Source organism: Ascaphus truei, chromosome 2, assembly GCF_040206685.1.
Source record: "Ascaphus truei isolate aAscTru1 chromosome 2, aAscTru1.hap1, whole genome shotgun sequence".
In the NCBI taxonomy this organism is placed as follows: domain Eukaryota; kingdom Metazoa; phylum Chordata; class Amphibia; order Anura; family Ascaphidae; genus Ascaphus; species Ascaphus truei.
This window is the reverse complement of record NC_134484.1, coordinates 322,194,834-322,214,615: the sequence shown is the minus strand read 5'-3', so window position 1 is coordinate 322,214,615 and position 19,782 is coordinate 322,194,834. Positions and strand designations below refer to the sequence as shown.

The 19,782-nt window shown below is 40.3% G+C and overlaps 1 protein-coding gene across 3 annotated transcripts in view; it reads left to right on the top strand.

Moving 5' to 3' along the window:
- NT5C3A (5'-nucleotidase, cytosolic IIIA) overlaps nt 1–18,471 on the top strand; it is a 66,295-nt gene extending 47,824 nt beyond the window's left edge. For 2 of the 3 annotated variants that reach the window (XM_075586566.1, XM_075586568.1), the window contains exons 2-9: nt 3,804–3,902; nt 9,318–9,387; nt 9,997–10,043; nt 11,676–11,761; nt 13,611–13,700; nt 14,175–14,337; nt 16,781–16,981; nt 17,704–18,471. In XM_075586566.1, coding sequence (XP_075442681.1) covers nt 3,804–3,902; nt 9,318–9,387; nt 9,997–10,043; nt 11,676–11,761; nt 13,611–13,700; nt 14,175–14,337; nt 16,781–16,981; nt 17,704–17,805 — 858 coding nt within the window. In that variant the 3' untranslated portion in view covers nt 17,806–18,471. Of the gene's footprint in view, nt 1–3,583; nt 3,687–3,803; nt 3,903–9,317; nt 9,388–9,996; nt 10,044–11,675; nt 11,762–13,610; nt 13,701–14,174; nt 14,338–16,780; nt 16,982–17,703 lie in introns of those variants that run through there. The other variant, XM_075586567.1, reaches the window with a different exon arrangement.
- Nucleotides 18,472–19,782: the final 1,311 nt, after the last annotated feature.

Sequence of the window (19,782 nt, the reverse complement as noted above, 5' to 3'; positions counted from 1 at the left end):
GGGATCTCCCACACCAGCACCCGGAGGTCACACTTTTCACAGCTCACCATGTCCTCCTCGTTAGGACTCATGAGTCACACCTCATTTTGCCCTGTCCTGTGCTCTACTGGCTGCATGCAGGACCCTCTAGCGAAGCCTGTGAAAGAGGAGCAACCTGCAGGCTCTGCGCGTGCACTGCCACCTGCGGACTCTGCGCGGGCACTGCCACCTGCGGACTCTGCGCGGGCACTGCCACCTGCAGGCACTGGGCGGGCAATGCCACACACACACATTGACTGACACACATACACACACTGACTGACACACATACACACACATACACACACTCTGGCACACGCTCGCACACTCTGGCACATATGCACGCACACTCTGGCACATATGCATGCACACTGGCACATATGCACGCACGCACACTCTGGTACACGCACCCTAGTGATGCGCCGAACACCGCCCCTGATTGATGTGCCTATTCCCCCTCTCCCCCCCCCCTTGTGAGAAGTTTCACTTACTATGTGCGTGCACAGCACACACAACTTTTTTTTTATTGTTGGCTGGCATCTGGTAATATGTTTTTTTTCTGCTGCACAAAGGCAACCCCCCCCCTTTTTTTCCCCTCACGTCCCTTTTTTCCTTGGCCCATGTGCTTTCCCCGGTGTCATCCACTACTACCTATCTGTATTAGGCCTCGGCCAGGGTGGCGCTGAGCGGGCGGGCTCACGCTGGCCGTGATGAAACACGTTGCGGCAATGTGTGTGGCCAGCGTGAGCGAGCACCTGCCCCTGCTCGGCGCTTAGCTGCTTGCAGAGCAAGCAAATTTCATTTTGCTGCTCGCAAGCGCGTCACGTGAGCGTGCACCGCTCCCTGCCTGGCCAATTCGAGGCCGGCTAGGTGCACGCTTGTCTGGGGGCGCAGCAACCTCCCGCTCGGCGCCACCCTGGCTAAGGACTAATGTATTATTTATTTATTTATGTTTTTAATATAGTGATTTTACTTTCTGTTAATTCTTTTATTACGTTTATAGTTCACTGACCGTGCATCCTACCTGTCAGTTGTGCCAGGAATCGGGTAGTAGCCAGCAGAGGAGAGCAGGTCCAGAGCGCTTAGCAGACACCAGGATGTGATGTCACAGCGCTGGGGTGTGCTCCTCCTCCTCCTGGCCTCTTCGGAACCTAGCAGCCGCCGTACCCCCGCAGACCTCATTGTCCGCGCGTGCACGAACTCGCCCACACACCCGCGCCATCATGTTGTCTGTCCGCCCGCACACCGGCTTTGCCACGCCCGCACGGCCGCCCGCCCGCACACCGGCACGGCCGCCCGCACACACACCATGTTGCCTGCGCCCCCCAGTTTGCGCACCGCTGCCTTAATATACTCTTTGACATGCAAGGTGTGTGTAGTTGGGTTACTGGTAGAGCTTGTTGTAATTGTTGGGATATTAACCCCCTTCGTGGTTATGGCATGCATGTCTTCAGGACCCAGTGGTTATGATTGGTTATTAATAGGTTAATCAATAATAGTTTAATATCTATGTTTGTGTTGCTGTTCTCCCCTATGCCAGGTTTTATGGGCAACTTTGAAATCGACAAAGTGGACATTGATGGCTAAATTGCTGTTTTTGTTGGCCTACACCAAATAAAATAAAGGTCGTTCTAATTCTATTATCGCTGGTCTGTGCAGTTTACATGAGTAGCTTGCATAATTTTGCGAAAATTTCTTTTTATATGCACTTTCTATTGTATGCAACTTTTTTTATTAACGGGGTTCTATTCTTTTTACATTTTATTTATTTATATATATAGATATATATATATATATATAGATATATATATATATATATCAAATGTAAATATACTGTATGCTCATTTGCATGTCTTAGGCAGATATATATATATATTATATATAATATATGTTCTCATACACACACATTGTGTGTGGTGAGATATATATCTATATAAAAAAAACTTGCACTTAATTTTTATATATATATATATATATATATATATATATATATTTATATATATATATATTTTTTTTTTTTTTTTCAATTAAGATTTCAGTATATTTATTAGGGTGCTTCAAGTTTTCTAAAAGTTTCCACTGCACTGCAGCGCTCATATAATGCTCCTAAGTTTGAACCCATTAGCCACCACATGCATATCGCGCCTCCCATGCGACGGGCTACAGTATTGTTTTTATTTCCTCTGTTCTCTGTGCAGTGGAAGAAATACAAATGACACTGTATAGAATTGGTAGAGTCGAACCCGCTGTTAGGGTCCTACCTTTATATGGTTGCAGGCTTGGAATGTTTTAGCCAAAGGATTGAACTAAAAGACCCATACTTATGAGAAGAAAACACACATACTGTACTAATAAATAAAAAAAATGTCCTATTGCATGTGGATTGGGGCTTCTTTGTCTTTTTGTTGTAGCTTTTCCTATGGCCTGTGCCTGTTTTAAACCATTTATTTTATTAAGAGCAAATTACTTGGTATCACTGAAAGTTTTTCAGCAGCAGCAAAGCACACTGTATACTATTCAGTTTCAGGAAAACTATCTGATAGTCAGGCCAGAGTTGTTGTATTTCCACCAGGTGCGAAATTTATCAAAGTGTCGAAAGAAGCCGACAATTCAAGGTTTCAGTGTCATACCGACAGTAAATCCGTCAGTATGTTTATTAGTGCAATGCAGTTAGCTTCTTCATATTTCAGTGCTATGCATGGACCCTTCCATGCCATTCTACTGCATAGAGAACATTGGTTTACAGTAGAATACAAAAAGGTGCAGCTTCACATTGAAGCACCTATATATATATATATATATATATATATATATATATATATATATATATATATATATATATATATATATATAGCTGTAAATAGAATGATCCCTTTGTACAGTTCTGCATGTGGTTTCAGCACTAAGAACTTTCTACACAGGTTTGACAGATGTACAGAAAGTATATGTTGGGGATAAGAGCGTGATTATAAACTGTACAGTTTAGGGTTACACCTTTAAAAATATATATTTTTATATATATTGCGGTTTCTTCTCAGAATTTGGATTCCAAAGTAATTTATTTGAAATTCATATAATTTTGTGGAAAACTCGGTGATATATCAAGACGGTACAATTTGCCCTAAAGCATGGATAAAAATGAATGCACCTCAGAACTTTGTTTTTACTTTTGATGCATCTCAACGGGGACATCTCTTTCCCTTACTCCTCTAACCACTACTCAAACCTCACTGGCATAAGCAGAATTGGAGAACAACCAAAGTGATCCAAAGTCAGTAAGATGCCATTTTCTCTGGCTTGTTACACTTGATACATAACCCCCCAGTGTTTCTTATTTGATTACCTCTTGCATCCTATTTTCCATTATAAATGAATATGTTCTTTTATGGCACAGTATGAAATTTTTCTATTTAATTGATATGCCATAAATAAAAATGTTTAAATGAAGTCCTTCGGCTATAATTTTTAACATTGGTTCATGTTTTGAACTGCTACATTTGTGATTTGGATCTTTTTGTGTAGTTGGATATATGTAATTTTCCCTTTTTTTTCTTTTGAAATATAGCTTATATTTACTAATAATAAGATACCTTCCGACACCGTACTTTATTCCCGTAGTAAATATGGCTCTACAGTATACCCAATGTTTAACAAAAAACAAAACGAAAGTAAGTCTTGTCTCTTGCGTTCATTTTTTGAACAGTTATACGAACACAGATGAGTCCTTCATTTGCTACAATTCCCCAAGATGACCTTTTCTGTCTTCTCTCTGCGGTTGTTTTCAGATGCCCGAGTTTCAGAAAAAAACGGTCCACATCAAGGACCCTGCAAAAGTGGAAGAGATAATATGTGGGCTCATAAAAGGAGGTGCTTCCAAACTGCAGGTACAAATGACTGTGTTGCAGCATTTAATTTTGTGTGTGTATAAGTTGTTATGTTTCTGTAATGAGAACCATATCTCAGCCCCTTTAATCTTACATCTCATTCCACAAATGTAGATGAGATTGTGGATATATTTGATGTAATCTATCTGAAACTAGTTTCCAATGAAGTAGGACTTTATATCCATTCTCCTTATATTAGTACAAATCGAGCTTTTAGAGGTGTTGTGGATATAGCTTCTTCTAGTGGCATACTCCAACCTAGTCCTTTTTTTCCCAATCAAGCATCTATAATAATGTATTATCTGGACACGTCTTGTAGGAAATTGTGTGTGTATCTATCGATCTTTATATCTTAATATCTCTCTCTCTATATATATATATGTATATGTATATGTGTGTATATATATATATATGTGTGTGTGTGTGTGTGTGTGTGTGTGTGTGTGTGTGTGTGTGTGTGTGTGTGTGTGTGTGTGTATACACACACATATACACGTGTGTATGTATGTACATGTATCCCATGTTTACTTATTTGGTATATCCCTGTATACCTTTCCTTTCTAAAAAGACGTCCATCCTTTTTTTGAACACATCTATTGTATCTGCCATCACAGTCTCCATGGGTAATGAATTCCACATTTTAACTGCCCTTACTGTATAGAACCCTTTCCTTTGTTGCTGGTGAAATCTCCTTCATCCAACCTTAAAGTATGACCCTTACTGCCCTTGGGATGAATAGTGTTTTTGAAAGTTCCTTGTACTGTCCCCGAAATATATTTGTATATAGTTATCATATCCCCTCTTAGACACCTCCTTTTCTAATGTAAATACATCTAATTTAGCTAGCCTCATAAGTTAGAATGTCCATCCCCTTTATTAATTTGGTGGCTCTTTTCTGCACTCTCTCTAGTTCCATAATGTCTTTTCTTAGGATTGGTGCCCAAAATTGTACTCCATGTTCAAGGTGTGGTCTTACTAATGCTTTGTAAAGGGGCATAATTATGTTTACTTCCCTTCCATCCATTGCCCGTTTAATGCAAGATAAGATCTTGTTTGCCTTTGCAGCTACTGCATGACTTTGGGCACTATTGCTAAGCCTGCTGTCTACAAGCTCTCTTAAATCCTTCTCAATCAAGGATTCCCATCATTTATCCCCATTTAATTTATAAGTCACCTGTTTATTTGCATAACCTTATATTTATCTGTATTAAACCTCATCTGCCATTTACCTGCCCACGTTTCCAGTCTCTCTAAGTCCTTCTGAAGAGAAAGTACATCCTGCTCTGATTCTATTACCTTACACATTTTAGTATCATCAGCAAAGATGGAGACTTTGCTCTCTATGCCAACCTCAAGGTCATTAATATAAAAGTTAAAAAGCAGAGGTCCCAGTACCGATCCCTGAGGTACTCCACTCACATCTTTAGCCCAACCTGAAAAAGTTTAATTTATTACAACTTTCTGTTGTATGTCCTTCAACCAGTTTTCAATCCAGGTAAAATATCAGTAGGCCACATTTTGTGTGTGTTTGTTTTGAGAGGAAGTGTGGTTTAATTTTGGATGGAAGATATATAGGGCCTGCTTTGATAAAATTCTGCCTGTCCTCACAAAGAGTCAAAAGCCATGGGGAGGCATTGCAGGTGAAGCCAGCTGCAGATCACCTGGGTCTAATTAACAGGGTTTAAAAAGGCCAGGCAGGACCATTTCTCCCCCCTCTGACCTATTCCAGCTATGGCCCGTAATATAGTGCGCTCTTGCTCTGCCGTGAGTGCGCGGCACTTATAATTGGCTGTGTCCTGGTCTGGCCTGCTATACTTCAGCCGCGTGCGCACGACATTGAGCGGTGGCACGGCAGATCACAGCAAAGACGTGAAAAAAATTTGTGCTTCTGCCACGCCACTTGACTGCCAAGCCAATCACAGCATGGCTGGGGGGGGAGGGGGCGGCTGGGGTTCCCGGGGGCAGGAGGAGCAGGGCAAGTTTTATAGTGTGGCGACACTTTGAGTCAAGCACTCCAAGTAAATAGTGAGTTCAACAAGACTGTGCTGGGAAGGAGTTATTTGTTGCAATAACACAGGGGATGGATCAAGTTCTCTGCACGTTGCCATCAATTCTATACATTTCAGCAGCATCAATACAATCTGCCAGGGTGGCGTTGCTGCAAACCACTCTGCATGACAGATCTACTTTACATTTAATAAAACAGATTGCCACATCTTGCAGCTGACACAAACATTAACCCCTTTGCTGCGGCAGCAGCCTTGAATGTATTGTAAATGCCTTGTAGACATGCAGAGAAAACTGTGCAGGTTGTGTGTGAAGCCAAGTGAGGCGTCATAGCCACGCCCACCTGTCGCTCACAGCACAGACCTGGACACACAAAAAGTGTGATGCACGCGCATTAGCGCAAGCGTGCCAACTATAAATCAAGGCTAAGGCCCATTTTATAGTTGGCACGTGCAGCGCACTTTTTGTGTATACTGGTCTGTGCTGTGAGCGACAGGCGGGCGTGGCTAAGACGTCACACCCGGCTTCACACACAGCCACAGCCTGCACAGTTTTGACAACAGATTCAAGGCTGCTGCCGCAGCAAAGGAGAGGGAGTGCCCTGTTACATGGGCTGCCCAGTTTGAGTTGTGCCTGTGTGTGAATTCTCGCTGTCGGAACCGCGCACAAAGCGCTCTGTATGCTGGCGAGGTGCGTTGCCTGCTCCTCCTGCCCCTGGGAACTCCCCCACTTCTCCCCTCCCCCCCTCCCCCCAGCCTATCCCAGTCGCGCTGCGATTGGCTTGGCAGTCATGTGGCGCGGCAGCAGCGTGAATATATACATTTTCACATCTTTGTTGTACTCTGCCGCGCCACCGCTCACTGCCGTGCGCGCACGCGGCTGAAGTATAGCAGGCCAGGCTAGGGCACATACAATTATAAGTGCGGCGCGCGCGCACATGGGAGCGCGCGCACTATATGACGGGCCTGAGAGAGCTGGACGCTATAAACAGGCACTTTTGTGCAGCAGTTTTGTTTGTGATACCTGCGTTTATATTGTTTGCCAAGTGGGGAAGCCACCCAAAGATAGCTAGAGAACTTCCTTCTAATTAATGCTCAGAGCAAGGATTTATTTTTGATTGTTTTGCTCATCTTGTTTCATCTGCTGGAGTGTCAAAGCAAATAAAAACACTTGAACCAGAGCTGGATCTGTGTTGTGATGTGTTGTGGTTTACCCTAAAAGACAGTGGGTTTTAAGGTTCCCAGACACAAACCCTTTAGCCAAAAAGGGTATTTTGTCACAATATATACACACTATAGGGAAAGAGCGCAAGAGACGCTTCAATGGCGTAATAAGGTCATTAAGTAAAGCAAGTATTGGTTGAAAAATTCACACATGCAATTTAAATCCGTGGCTGTCCGCATAGAAGTGGTGTTTAGGTGTTGCAACCTAATCGTATAGGAGAGTCAGTGCGGTGGCTGTTCGTTGGGTGTGGGTCCTCCTTCCACAGGAGGTGTTCTCTGGCATGTGAGCATCGGGGAATACCCTCTGTCTGGGGTCGATGACGTCACCACCTCAGCCCTGCTATCGTCCGCGTCTCTGCACAGCTGCTGATTCTGCCTTCACAGATTCTGATTCTACATCAAATGATTGACTTCATTTTTAGCAGTGTTATTGAAACCAGACAAATTTATTTTCTTGATCCGATGTTATACAATTCTGGAGCAGGACCCATTCACACAAAAATATTTCGGAAAGAGGTTAATTGTAATGGGTGCCTCTATCCGTAGCAGCCATCATCTCAACTGGCTAAAAGAACATCCCCCTCGGACCAATTCATGAGGATTAAAAGAAATGTACGATGATGATGATGGTGATGATGATGAACACTAGTGTATATAGTACAGATTATAATCAGTCTTTGCAGTATGACAACAATCTCTAACAATAACTCTCTTGGCTCAAGCAAGCAACAGTCAGTGGGAAGCCATGCTTCAATCTATGCTGCTATGGGAAAAACCTGTGATCAGGGAGTGATCCTCATATGATCCTGCTCCGACAGCCAGCAGGGTGATGTCGGAGAAGGATCGTATGAGGATCACTCCAATTGTAGGAAATGGAAAATTTCAGATTTAGGAAGACTGTATTTTGTAATTCGGTAAAAGATTTTAATGTTCCAGAATCAAAAAAAGTAATAGTCTTGTAATTTCTGTCTCTTGCCATCTGTCACTTTTTCTTATAATTGGGCTCTCTTATGCTATACACTGTTACACAGATGGGATCGTAAACTGTTCAGAACAGGGATTTCTCAGGCTATTTATTATAGCAGACAATAGTTCAAGAAGAAATCTTGTTAACCCTCTGCACTCATAGACGGAATCGGCGACTGGCAATGTCCCCAATCTTCTTTCACCGCATAAATGAATTTCTAGTATGTCCACAAGATTCTGAGATCGCAGTGTGATCGTGGGTAATCCCCGTATTTTACCCTCTTCACGTATAGCTGAAGATATCCCATTCAAAGAAACAATAAAAGTTTCTTAACATGACCTTTGTATTCCACACAAATCAGAACGAACAGCATACCCATAGCCCAACGCGTTTCACACCCTCATGGGCGACTTCCTCAGAGGCGCATTAATCACAGGAATAACTAGTTTGTGTTCAGTGACTCCGGGTTCTCTGTCACTTTTTTTTCTTATGGTTGAGCTCTCATATGCTATTCATTATTACACAAATTGAGTGGTTTACACTTAATTAGCGCTGTTTATTCTAAAAGTATTGCACCTGTGTGAGAAGCGGTGTTGGACTTAAGCACTGCCTTGCCATCAGTAATAGAGGAGCATTCAGTGTGCAGAATTGTAAGCTCTTCGGAGCAGGGACGCCTTTTCCTATTGTTTTATCTGTAACGCTTATTCCCATTGTGTTCAAATATGATGTCATGTATTGTAAAGCGCAATGTACCTGAATGGCACTATATTAATAAGCAGTGTTCGACAAACCTATACATTTGCTCGCCCCGGGCGAGTGGATTTAACCCCCGGGCGAGTAAATATTGGCCCAAGCAGCACACGTTTGGTACTAGGTGGCGAGTAGATTTTTTTGTGTGGCGAGTAGATTTTTTGGTGATTTGTCAACCACTGTTAATAAGGATATACGTACAGAATATATCAGCTTCAATATTTCATGATTCTATGGACCCCCTTGGCTTACAGTGAAGAAAATGTGGAGGTAGAACCATGTTACCTTTAACTGTATGTACCTGAATAAGACTATATATTGTCATTTGATTCCTACAAACCATAACTCAATTGTGCATTTTGTCATTCACAAAAGCCAATGCATCCTGTTTTTTTTCTTTTTAATTTTACGAGCTGGGGCTTTACCATATTCATTCATTGAAATGTGTTTTTCACTTTCCTTTTGCAGGTTATCACAGACTTTGATATGACGTTAAGCAGATTTTCTAACAATGGGAAAAGATGCCCCACTTGTCATAGTAAGTGTCATTTTTGTTCTGAGCAAATTGTACTTCTGCATCACCATAAAATGTGGTCTGACTTTGGGCAAAGTGTGCTATACAAATCAAATCGGCTTTATTGGCATGACGAAAGAACATTTCAGTATTGCCAAAGCGTGAATAATGGGGGGTGGGGGACAATAATTACACGAATACTAGGGGGTAGGGTATAATGATTGCACGGTATACAGATCTGAGCTTTTACAACAGTGCCCACTAAGTTAATTGGATGCCTAATTTCTCCTGCATTAATGCCTAACACAACCGGTCACTAAATAAGAAAGATGTAACCGCATTAAATTTGGGCCATCTTCTTATAAACTAAGTTTTTGAAACTAAAGAACCTAGGGACATGAATCTACAAAGTATACATTAGTCTTCAGTGCTGCTGTATGTCACCAATGGGAAAACGAAAGACATTTTCTTTGAAAAGGCCCTGTATTGCTTTATATACAATACTACTATAGTTTACTCCAACTGGAAGTTAACAAATAACAGAAAAAATTAAGTAAATTCATGTATTGTAAAGGAAATAAATCCTGTTAATGAAATTGTTTCTGCCAATGGTTTTATTTTCTATCTTAACAGACATTATTGACAACTGTAAACTTGTCACAGATGAATGCCGACAAAAGGTATGTTATTGATTTATTCTATAATCTAATTACATTTGACATGTGCTTATAGGAAATGGAATAGAATCTTATCTGCCTCCTTTACATGGAAGCTGTAAGTACAGGTGAACAGACAGAAATTAGTGTTTCTTTTGCAGATCAATGATGCATTTTAATAAATCCAACATGTGCTTCTGAGACCCCTTCTCAGAAGGTCCTCTAGAAATAACACTCAAGGTGGTCTATTAAAGGTATAAAAGCATAAAGAGCTAAAGTAATAGAATTGATCAATTTATTTTTTTTACGGCATGAAAAACATAACCAACATTTCAGTCCCGTAAAGAACCATCACCACCCTTTTGATGGAATGTAATTTTTACCAGCAATCTTGACCCTAAAGCATTATTTTGCTATTAAATGGAGAAATCCATGCAATATTCTACATGCGTGTTTTTTTTTTTTTTTAATTAAATCAGTTCTGTAGTATTTGATAATACTTACTAATTTTATTTTTTATCAATCAACTCGTAATGTCATTTTTTTATGAGTTTTAATATACTGAGCATCCTTTGATTTCTATGGCAGATTTAGCCCACCTCACCAGCAATGCAAAATACTTTCCTGTTTGTGATCATTTGTCGCTAATATTCCCAGCAGTTTGAGCTGCAAACTGTAACAATAGATAGTTACCCTAGTAATATAACAATACATTGTAGCTGCTGAGTTACACTGACTGAAGGATTGAATTGAAACTGAAAGGCAGCCATTTAGTGAACCCTGAAAGCAGGATCGTTGCTAATCAATCACAGGAGAGCAAATCGATCGTCAGCTTAGGTAATAATTTTTTTTCAATAAAGGTAATCAAAGGCTGCGTATATTAAAACAAAAAATAAATATTTTTTTCTGGAAGTGCTGCTTCGACTGCATCTTTAAGGGGGATACTTTTCACTCTTAGATTATTAGAGATGGCACTACCTGCCGACCCATCCGGTATTCTCCCGTTAGAATGTGGCTACAATCTAACAACATTACACAAAACATTAGGGATTTGAAGTGTCATTGCAATTTGGTTGTTAAATATAAACCAGCTGAGGCATTTTGATTTATGGTCTCTGTGTCATTATAGATGTACCCGATCCAGCCAATGAAACACACCCTCCCTTAATAGCCACGCCCCCGCTTCTGCTCTCAAATTATTGCAGGACAACCAAGCGCTCATGCTTGGAGAGTTGGTGATGTCACTGCTCTCAAGCACGAGTGCGCTCAACGGCAGCGTGGCCGCAGCCTAAGGCTACGCTTATAGTGCCGGCGACGCGACGGTCGCTGGAAAATCAAATAGAGATGACTTCCGGCGATCGCGACCAATCCGTCGCCCGGTCGCGCTTACTATAAGCGCACGCGACGGCGGCAATGCATTTGTTTTGCCGCGGCGCTGTCGCCGGCACTACAAGCGCAGCATAAGATAGCATCAACTTTACTGGTTAATTTGTGTGTCAAATGTCAACTATTTTATTGTCAAGATTTTTGAGTATAAAAATAAATTACTCTGCATCAAAGCGTAGCTTGTTTTGGTTGATTAATATGACTGTTGTAACACTGCCAGTAGTTTTAGACTTTGTCATTTAATTTTTTTTTTTGTTTGTTTTTTTATAGTTATTCCTGCTAAAAGAAAAATATTATGCCATTGAAATTGACCCAAACCTTACAATTAAAGAGAAGTATCCTTACATGGTTGAATGGTAAGTTTAATAACGTAAACGGATCTATAGTGAATAATTGCTATCTAATGCAAAAGGTAGATATCAAACCAATATAAAGTGTACATAATTTATAAGTAACTTTACATAGTAATGCAGTTTGTAAAATAAAACGTACAGCTTTCTTGGCGGTGTTCGAGTCCCAGCTGCGTTCCGACTCTCTCAAACTTTCTCGGTCACGGAGGCAGTAAGTCTTGATATGTCTGTTGTTGGTTCACCAGATTTATTAAATGGTGCAGTCATAATGCATCTTACAAGCGAATAGTTGGAGGGTCTCAGTAAGTATGGGCCATTATGTTAAGTAAATTGTGCTATTGTAGAAGGCCTCTTCCGAATCCAGATTATTCACTTGAATTGGCCATAAAGTGTGATATGGAATAGCAACATTTCGTAAATATGGCCCAATGTCTTTCCACTTGTGTACATTATTTTATTTATTTATTTATTTATAAAATATTTTACCAGGAAGTAATACATTGAGAGTTACCTCTCGTTTTCAAGTATGTCCTGGGCACAGAGGAAAACAAATAATACATGGTTACAAGTACAGTTACATAAATGAACATGGTATACATTATATACAAGACATTGCGTGCACAGTTAAAGAAAATATATATTATGAGCGTATGAAACAGTTACAGACCAGGTTAAAATGTAAGACAGCCTTAGATTTGAAAGAACTTAAGCTGGTGGTGGATATGAGAGTCTCTGGTAGGTTGTTCCAGTTTTGGGGTGCACGGAAGGAGAAGGAGGAACGTCCGGATACTTTGTTGAGCCTTGGGACCATGAACAGTCTTTTGGAGTCTGATCTCAGGTGATAGGTGCTGTATGTGGTAGGGGTGAGGAGCTTGTTCAGGTAGCTGGGTAGCTTGCCCAGAAAGTATTTGAGGGTGAGACAGGAAAGGTGAACTTTGCGCCTAGACTCTAGTGATGACCAATCTAGTTCTTTGAGCATTTCGCAGTGATGTGTGTTGTAGTTGCATTGGAGAACAAAACGACAAATTGAATTGTAGAGGGTGTCAAGTTTGCTAAGGTGGGTTTGAGGAGCCGAGCCATATACTATGTCTCCATAGTCAATAATTGGCATTAGCATCTGCTGTGCGATACGCTTTCTGACCATTAAGAATCTATGCAGTACAGTATATTTCTTTTTATGCATAATCCAGTACAGTTTACTATTGACTTTGAGGACTCGACTGACCAAATAACATTGGGCAGTGATTTGTGAACATTCTCCAAAGAATTTGTTTATCATGAAAATATTAAACATTTAAAAATACTTTTTCATGTTTGACACCCTTTTTTTAAAACCAAAAAAAACAATCGGCTACATTAAACATGCCACTGTCCGTAGTTCACTGTCCGCCTAGGAGGATTGCCCTTCTCATTTTTTACTTTTGCCAGGAGATTAATGTATTAAATAACATGATTACGGACATGCCTAACCGGAACTTGTAACAGGCTTTCTATTGGGCAACAGAGCACGGCTGGCCGTGGCAGCTATATTGTTCTCCCAGACATGTTATATTGTGTGGGAGATTTAAAGTCTAATGTCTCTTCAACCTGGGGGTCCCTGGAACTTAGAGTACGTTTGAGATCAACAGGACCCCCTGTAGATCTAACCAGATAAATATTAAGTTGCATATGCTTTATTTAGTCAGGTTCAGTGTACCTTTTATTCTTATTTAAACAGTTGTACACTTATGCTGGTAAGAAACCTTGAGCGAGTGGACATTTGTACTTTCACGCAACATAAATTGAGACAGCAACAATTGTTTCTTGTTAAAAGGATCGCAACATGAATAACTTGTCCCCTATTTTTTAATCTCAGGTACACAAAGTCGCACACCTTACTAATTGAACAACGTTTGCAGAAAGACAAACTGGCAGAAATCGTAAGGGAATCTGATGTCATGCTTAAGTAAGCATCTTTGATTTTTCACACTTAATGTACCCTATATTAGACGGAAAAAACAAAAACAAATGTTGGCTATTTTAATCAATTAAATCTGTATGGGCAGAGGACTCTCGGTTCATTGACAATAGCACAGGGAAGGTTGTATGCTTTATGTAATAGACATTAACAGGCGGTCTAATACTGTAAAGGGTCAGTAACCAAACAGTAGTGATCACTACAATAAAGTGAATAAATGAGGTTGCATGAGGATGCAACTTAATGAGCTTTTTCATTTCTATTAGGTGTCTATTTTTCTTAGAAACAGTGTTTTTTTTTTTTAACTAAAATTAGAAACAGTGTTTTAAAGAATTAGAACAGTATGAAATAGAATGTTATTGGCTTAAGTTCTGCATCTTTGTATTTTTTTTTTATATATTACAAAATGATTTCCAAGTTTCAAGTAGCAGCAAATATATCTCATTGTTTTTCCTCTTGCAGAGAAGGCTATGAACCGTTCTTTGATAAGCTCAATGAACACAACATCCCCGTATTCATATTTTCTGCTGGACTTGGAGATATACTGGAAGAAGTCATACGTCAGACTGGGGTGTACCACCCTAATGTTAGGGTGGTCTCCAACTTTATGGACTTTGACGAAAATGTATGTTGTAACACGAAACTTTGATTTTTGTAAAGGAGGTTTCACTAGCAGCTAAGGAAAGGATTATTTACAGTGAGCAATGACCATGTGGAATTTACTACCTGTCGATTGTGATGGTAAATAGAGCAGATAGCTTTAAGAAAAGGTTAGACCTCTTGAGAGGAGAAGTGCTATAGGGATTTACCAAATAAGTTAAAACCCTGTAAGACCATTGATCCAAGTAGAAATCTGATTACCATTATAATTGGCAAATGCTTCACTGGGGTTTTTGTTTGCCATCTGGATCGATAGAACTATAGGATGAGTATCTCGCCCAATTAAACTTAACAAAGGTTAAACTCAATGGACATCACGAGCTTGCTGGAAAATTTTAGCCCAGGGGACAAGCCCAACAAGCTAGCCCAAGAACCAGGCGGCCCACACACCATATTCCCAGATTCGCACACCAGATATGCACCATACACAGACACGCACGTATACATATGTACACACATTAGATACACCTACGCCCAGACCAGATGCATGCAGCATGAACAAACACTATATATCCCAGTCACACACATCACACATGTACCGTGCACCACACATACTATTCATGTATTATATACATGTACACACAATATATATGCACCATATACATATAGATGTAATACATTTTATTGCATCAGTTGATGCATTTTAACAGGTGGGATAACACATATTAGTCCCACTGCAACACACACACCAGTCAGAGTAATAATGGGTGTTACATGCACCTTTTACATAAACTGTGTGTGCGTAGACACACACGTTTGTATCGCGTCCACAGCTTATGCCTAGGCTGCATGCTCTATACGTCATAGGCTCCCTCCCCCCTCCTTCCTATTGCCTGCACACTGGAGAGGAGCCAGCCTGGAAGAGGAGCTGTGAAGTGAGCTCTGTAGCGCCACCTAATGGCCGGAGTCGCTAAGCTGCTGCACAGAGATCATTTTCTTCGCCTCCTCTTTGTCACAGGCCCAAAATGTTCCATTCTGACTGTCCCAGGGGGCAGTTTCCCTCCGACCACTCCACCCCTGATGGATGTATATTTTTTTGCAAGTTTTGATGTGTGCATTGTATTTTATTTTTTTAGTGATTTACATTGTTATATCCATGAAAAAGAGAAAAGAAGGTATCCCTACTATACAATAGTTCCACAAGCATGGATACATCTACGGATAGTGCGGTCTTTTTCTGTGAAAGTGAACGCTGCTTGTTTTCTAGTGACAATGCAAGTTGATGCACATAAAAGAGCTATAATGCAGCGGTGTGTCAGAACACAAGAGGGCTGCTCTAGTACATATAGATACAAACTAAACAGATTCTTCAGTTGTTAGACCTGTTTTCAGAGGATGCGGGAACTCACTATTAATCAATTAATCAAAATTCCCACAATTAGCTTAAGTTGAAATACTGACATGAGATAATATTTTTTTTACTTCAATTGTCAGACTATTCACATATTTTCCAAAATAGACAAATATCTGCACTGTAAACACTTTGCAGACTTTGAGGAATGTGTGGGACACTTGAGGGTTTTTGTTGTTATCCTTATACAGTAGTTGCAGGGTTTTTTTGGGGGGTTTTTTTGTAAACCCTCTAAAACTTTTTCCAGTTTATTCTCCTTGCTTTCATGTGAGTGTGTATAAATACACATACATGTGATATTTATCAGACAGGTCTGCAACCCTGCTTTTCACCATTATGTCTTGACATACAGTGCTTCCACGGCAGCCAGGGATTCTGGGAAGTGTCATGCAAACAAGCACACAGGGTCACCTTTTACTTCTGTGTACTGTATAAATACACAGTAACTGGGTCAGGGACCATATATACAATTGTAAAAGGTAGCAAGAAGGACTAACCGAAAAGGCAAGGATATTATGGCCCATATTTACTAAGCTGTTCTGTTCCATAAGACACCTTCTGGTGTCTGGAAACACGTGTTGTATGGAGTAGCACCATTTGGTGTATATATATTGCCCTAATATATTTTTTTCCTTTGGCAGCTTCGATACTTTTAGTTAACATTTTAGTTGATTAAGGTAGTGAAGACAGAAATATTAAGTATATTTTGATTCAAATGTTTGTTCTCCTGTTCAAAACCTCCATTAATAATGTTGCGGGCTTCCTATAGACTTGTGGCGCCGTTTATTTCCATGGAGAGAGCTTTCACACCGGTCGGTATCTCTATGTCCACACTAAAAGAGGCACTGGCCATCATAAACATTAAGAAGCACAGTGTATTGTATGTATATTTATATAGCTATATTTTAGGTGGATTGTTGCGTTAAGGCTGATTGCACTGGCTCTACACGGATACGTTTGGCATGGATAGGAGAAATTAGAAGTTGGTGTTATACTGTACTTTGGAATGAAGGCACTGTCCCCAAACACCGTGTGATGTTCTTTTGGCCTTTCACAGGGTGTTTTAAAAGGATTTAAAGGAGAATTAATCCACGTGTACAACAAACACGACGGTGCCTTGAAGAGCACAGAGTACTTCACTCATTTGAAGGATAACAGTAATATCATACTGCTCGGAGATTCCCTAGGTGACTTAACCATGGCTGATGGAGTGCCAAATGTGGAAAACATCCTCAAAATAGGATTCCTTAATGATAAAGTAAGTGAATCAGTCATGTCCCAGCCAACCTCCCCTATGGGGAGGTATTTATATTAATAAGGAAGCCTGGCTTAAGGGCTGATTTCTTATATTTGTATAGTTATACATTATAGTGTATAATATAGTTCTATAGAATTTACTGTGCCTAACAAACTCCTATGTGCTGCGTACTGCGCACTATACTGTAATTGTGAAGCGCTTTTGAGTCCCTTTGGGGGAAATGCTCTATATGAAATAGCTATTATTATTAATATAGGCATAATGAATCACTAACTTGTCACATGTAATGTGGGCTTTGACCAAACTCTTAAGTGCCGTACCTTCCCTCTGAAAAGAGTTTTGTGCCTGCCGCCTGCCTTTATAGTAACCTGAGGGTTTTGTGAGCTCACCTTGCAGTGGGGCCAAGAGGGGACAGAAGTGGTTCTGAGCATACAGAATTGTCACCTATTCAAGCCACTGAATATTTTCAGAAAAGTGATAGGAGTGACACGGATCTTGGGGGGGACCACTACATTTTTTTTTTATTCACAAAGCCAGAGTACCACTTTTTTTCCAATGGAATTTGGAATTAATTTAATCCCTTTCAATTTAAACTTTTTTTTTTTTTAATTTATAATTCAAATGCTGTAAAAGGTTTTGCTGTTGTTACTTAACAAATTTCTTTCAATTGGTCACCGTACCATTTTCTTTTAAGGCACTTATCTTGTTTCTTTTGTCCTTAGGTAGAAGAGTTATTAGAGAAATACATGGACTCTTATGATCTAGTTCTGGTCAAGGACGAAACTTTGGATGTGGCGAACTCGATCCTACAGAAGATCCTGTAAATCGGTGCTAGGCTCTGACCCCCAACCTCTCCATAGGAAAGGCGAGAAGACGTGCACACACTGCGTTTTCTTGGGGAGGGGTAGCAGAAAAATCATATTTTTTGTATTCATATTATTTTCTTAATTGAATTTTAGTTATGTTTATTTAAAAAATATTTAATAGAACCATTTTGAAATTTGAAAGCACTTTACTTTTCAGCAGTGTGCTGCTTATCGCCCTTTCCGTACTTTGAAGAAAATGGGACGTTTTTGATGAGAAAAACGATTAGTGTCGGTGGGTCTGCATTATATTGCAAGCCCTCTTCCCCCCCACCCCCCCTCCCTGAGATGGAAGCAGTTAAACCCCGAGATAGGTGGGATTCACAAAGTTCTAATAATCAGTGCTTGATCAAGTCAATGGCAGCTAACTCTTAATCGAGCTCCAATATTTGGTAAAGAGCTTTGTGAATTCTTCCCCCCCCCCCCAAATAGAATGACCTTCATTCTACCTCGGAAAAATCAAGATTGAAAGTGTATCTTTATTTTCTTATGCACTTTTTAGATGTTGTATTTTGTACAATCATAAATGTGTATAAATCACAAAGGCCAAATAGTGTGCATGTTTGTACAGTCTGTTTTTTTTAATGTATTAACTCCAGTAAAAAAATAAAAAATAAATGGACTTAACATTTTTGTATACATAATTCAAGTGAATAGGCTGGAAGGGGTTTTCCTGCACCAGAATGTGTCACAGCATAGCATGGTTTCGTCAATATGGGCCACATTCCCATTTTTTCATAGGAAACTAAAGAGAGCTGCAACTGTAAAGCAACCATGTACTTTTCTTTTTGAATAACGTATTTAAGTAAATCACAGTACAGAATGGGCTAGTGAGTAGTGATATCCCATTTGTTTATTTTTGTTCTTGCTGGATTCCTCTGAATACATACGCCAGGGATTCCCAACCAGGGTTCCGTGAAGCAGTCTCAGGGGTTCCTCCTATGTCCTACAGACCCCCCCCCCCCCCAGGGGTGGAGTTTTTTGGTATGTATTTTGTAGGGTGGATTGAGTGAGAGTGGGGTAATTGAGGGAAGGTAAGGACGAGTGAGAGAAGAGAGGGGCGGGAGGGAGGGAGTGAGGAAAAGAGGGAGTAAGAGTGAGACGCAAGGGATAAATACATGCGAGGTGGGGGGGAGAGAGTTAGTGAGACGGATGGGAGAGAAATACATGGATATATTGTGGGAAATAGAGGTGGCTCGTGAGGTGTGAAATTTTGTCACTGACCCCTGTCGAACCTAATATGTGTCAGCCAGATAGGGGTTCCCCGAGATTTTTCGAAATACTTCAAGGTTCCTCCAAACAAAAAAGGTTGGGAACCACTGACATACGCATATGTGACTGCCACTGTTCTACCCAAGATGGCGTTAGGTCATGGATAATGCCATATACCCATATTTGGTGTGCGTTATAGCTCTTAGTAGAGCTGTTCTGAAATATTGGGTTATACATTTCCAATCCTGTAAGTAGCAATACCGTCCAGTAAACCTGTATCCACTGCACTTTGCCAACCTTACTTCCAGACCTTCTACACAGTTTAAGTAGTGTGAGAAATGTACAAATCGTACTGTTATAACAAGACCAGCTTCAAGTACCACCTCATCGGGCCCAGCGTGCTTAATCCCTTTCTTTCTTGCATTTTTGTTTCAGGAACATTTAGCACGCAAACATTTTTTTAAAAATTAATTTTAAAAAATCAGATGGTTATTGGCAGAGCATAACAAACATAAAATAGCAGTAATAAGTATGACCAGAGTCTTTCCCGGAGCTGTTTTTTTGTAAACATCTCTCCACTGTTTCCAATGAAAGATCTTCATTACAGAACCATTGCAGTATACATTAGCACAATGGCATCTGGGTAGCTGAGCTCATTCATGAGAATCAGACAGTAGATTTTGTTCTCTATATTTATTGGTGATCTTCTTCCCATAGTACAAGACT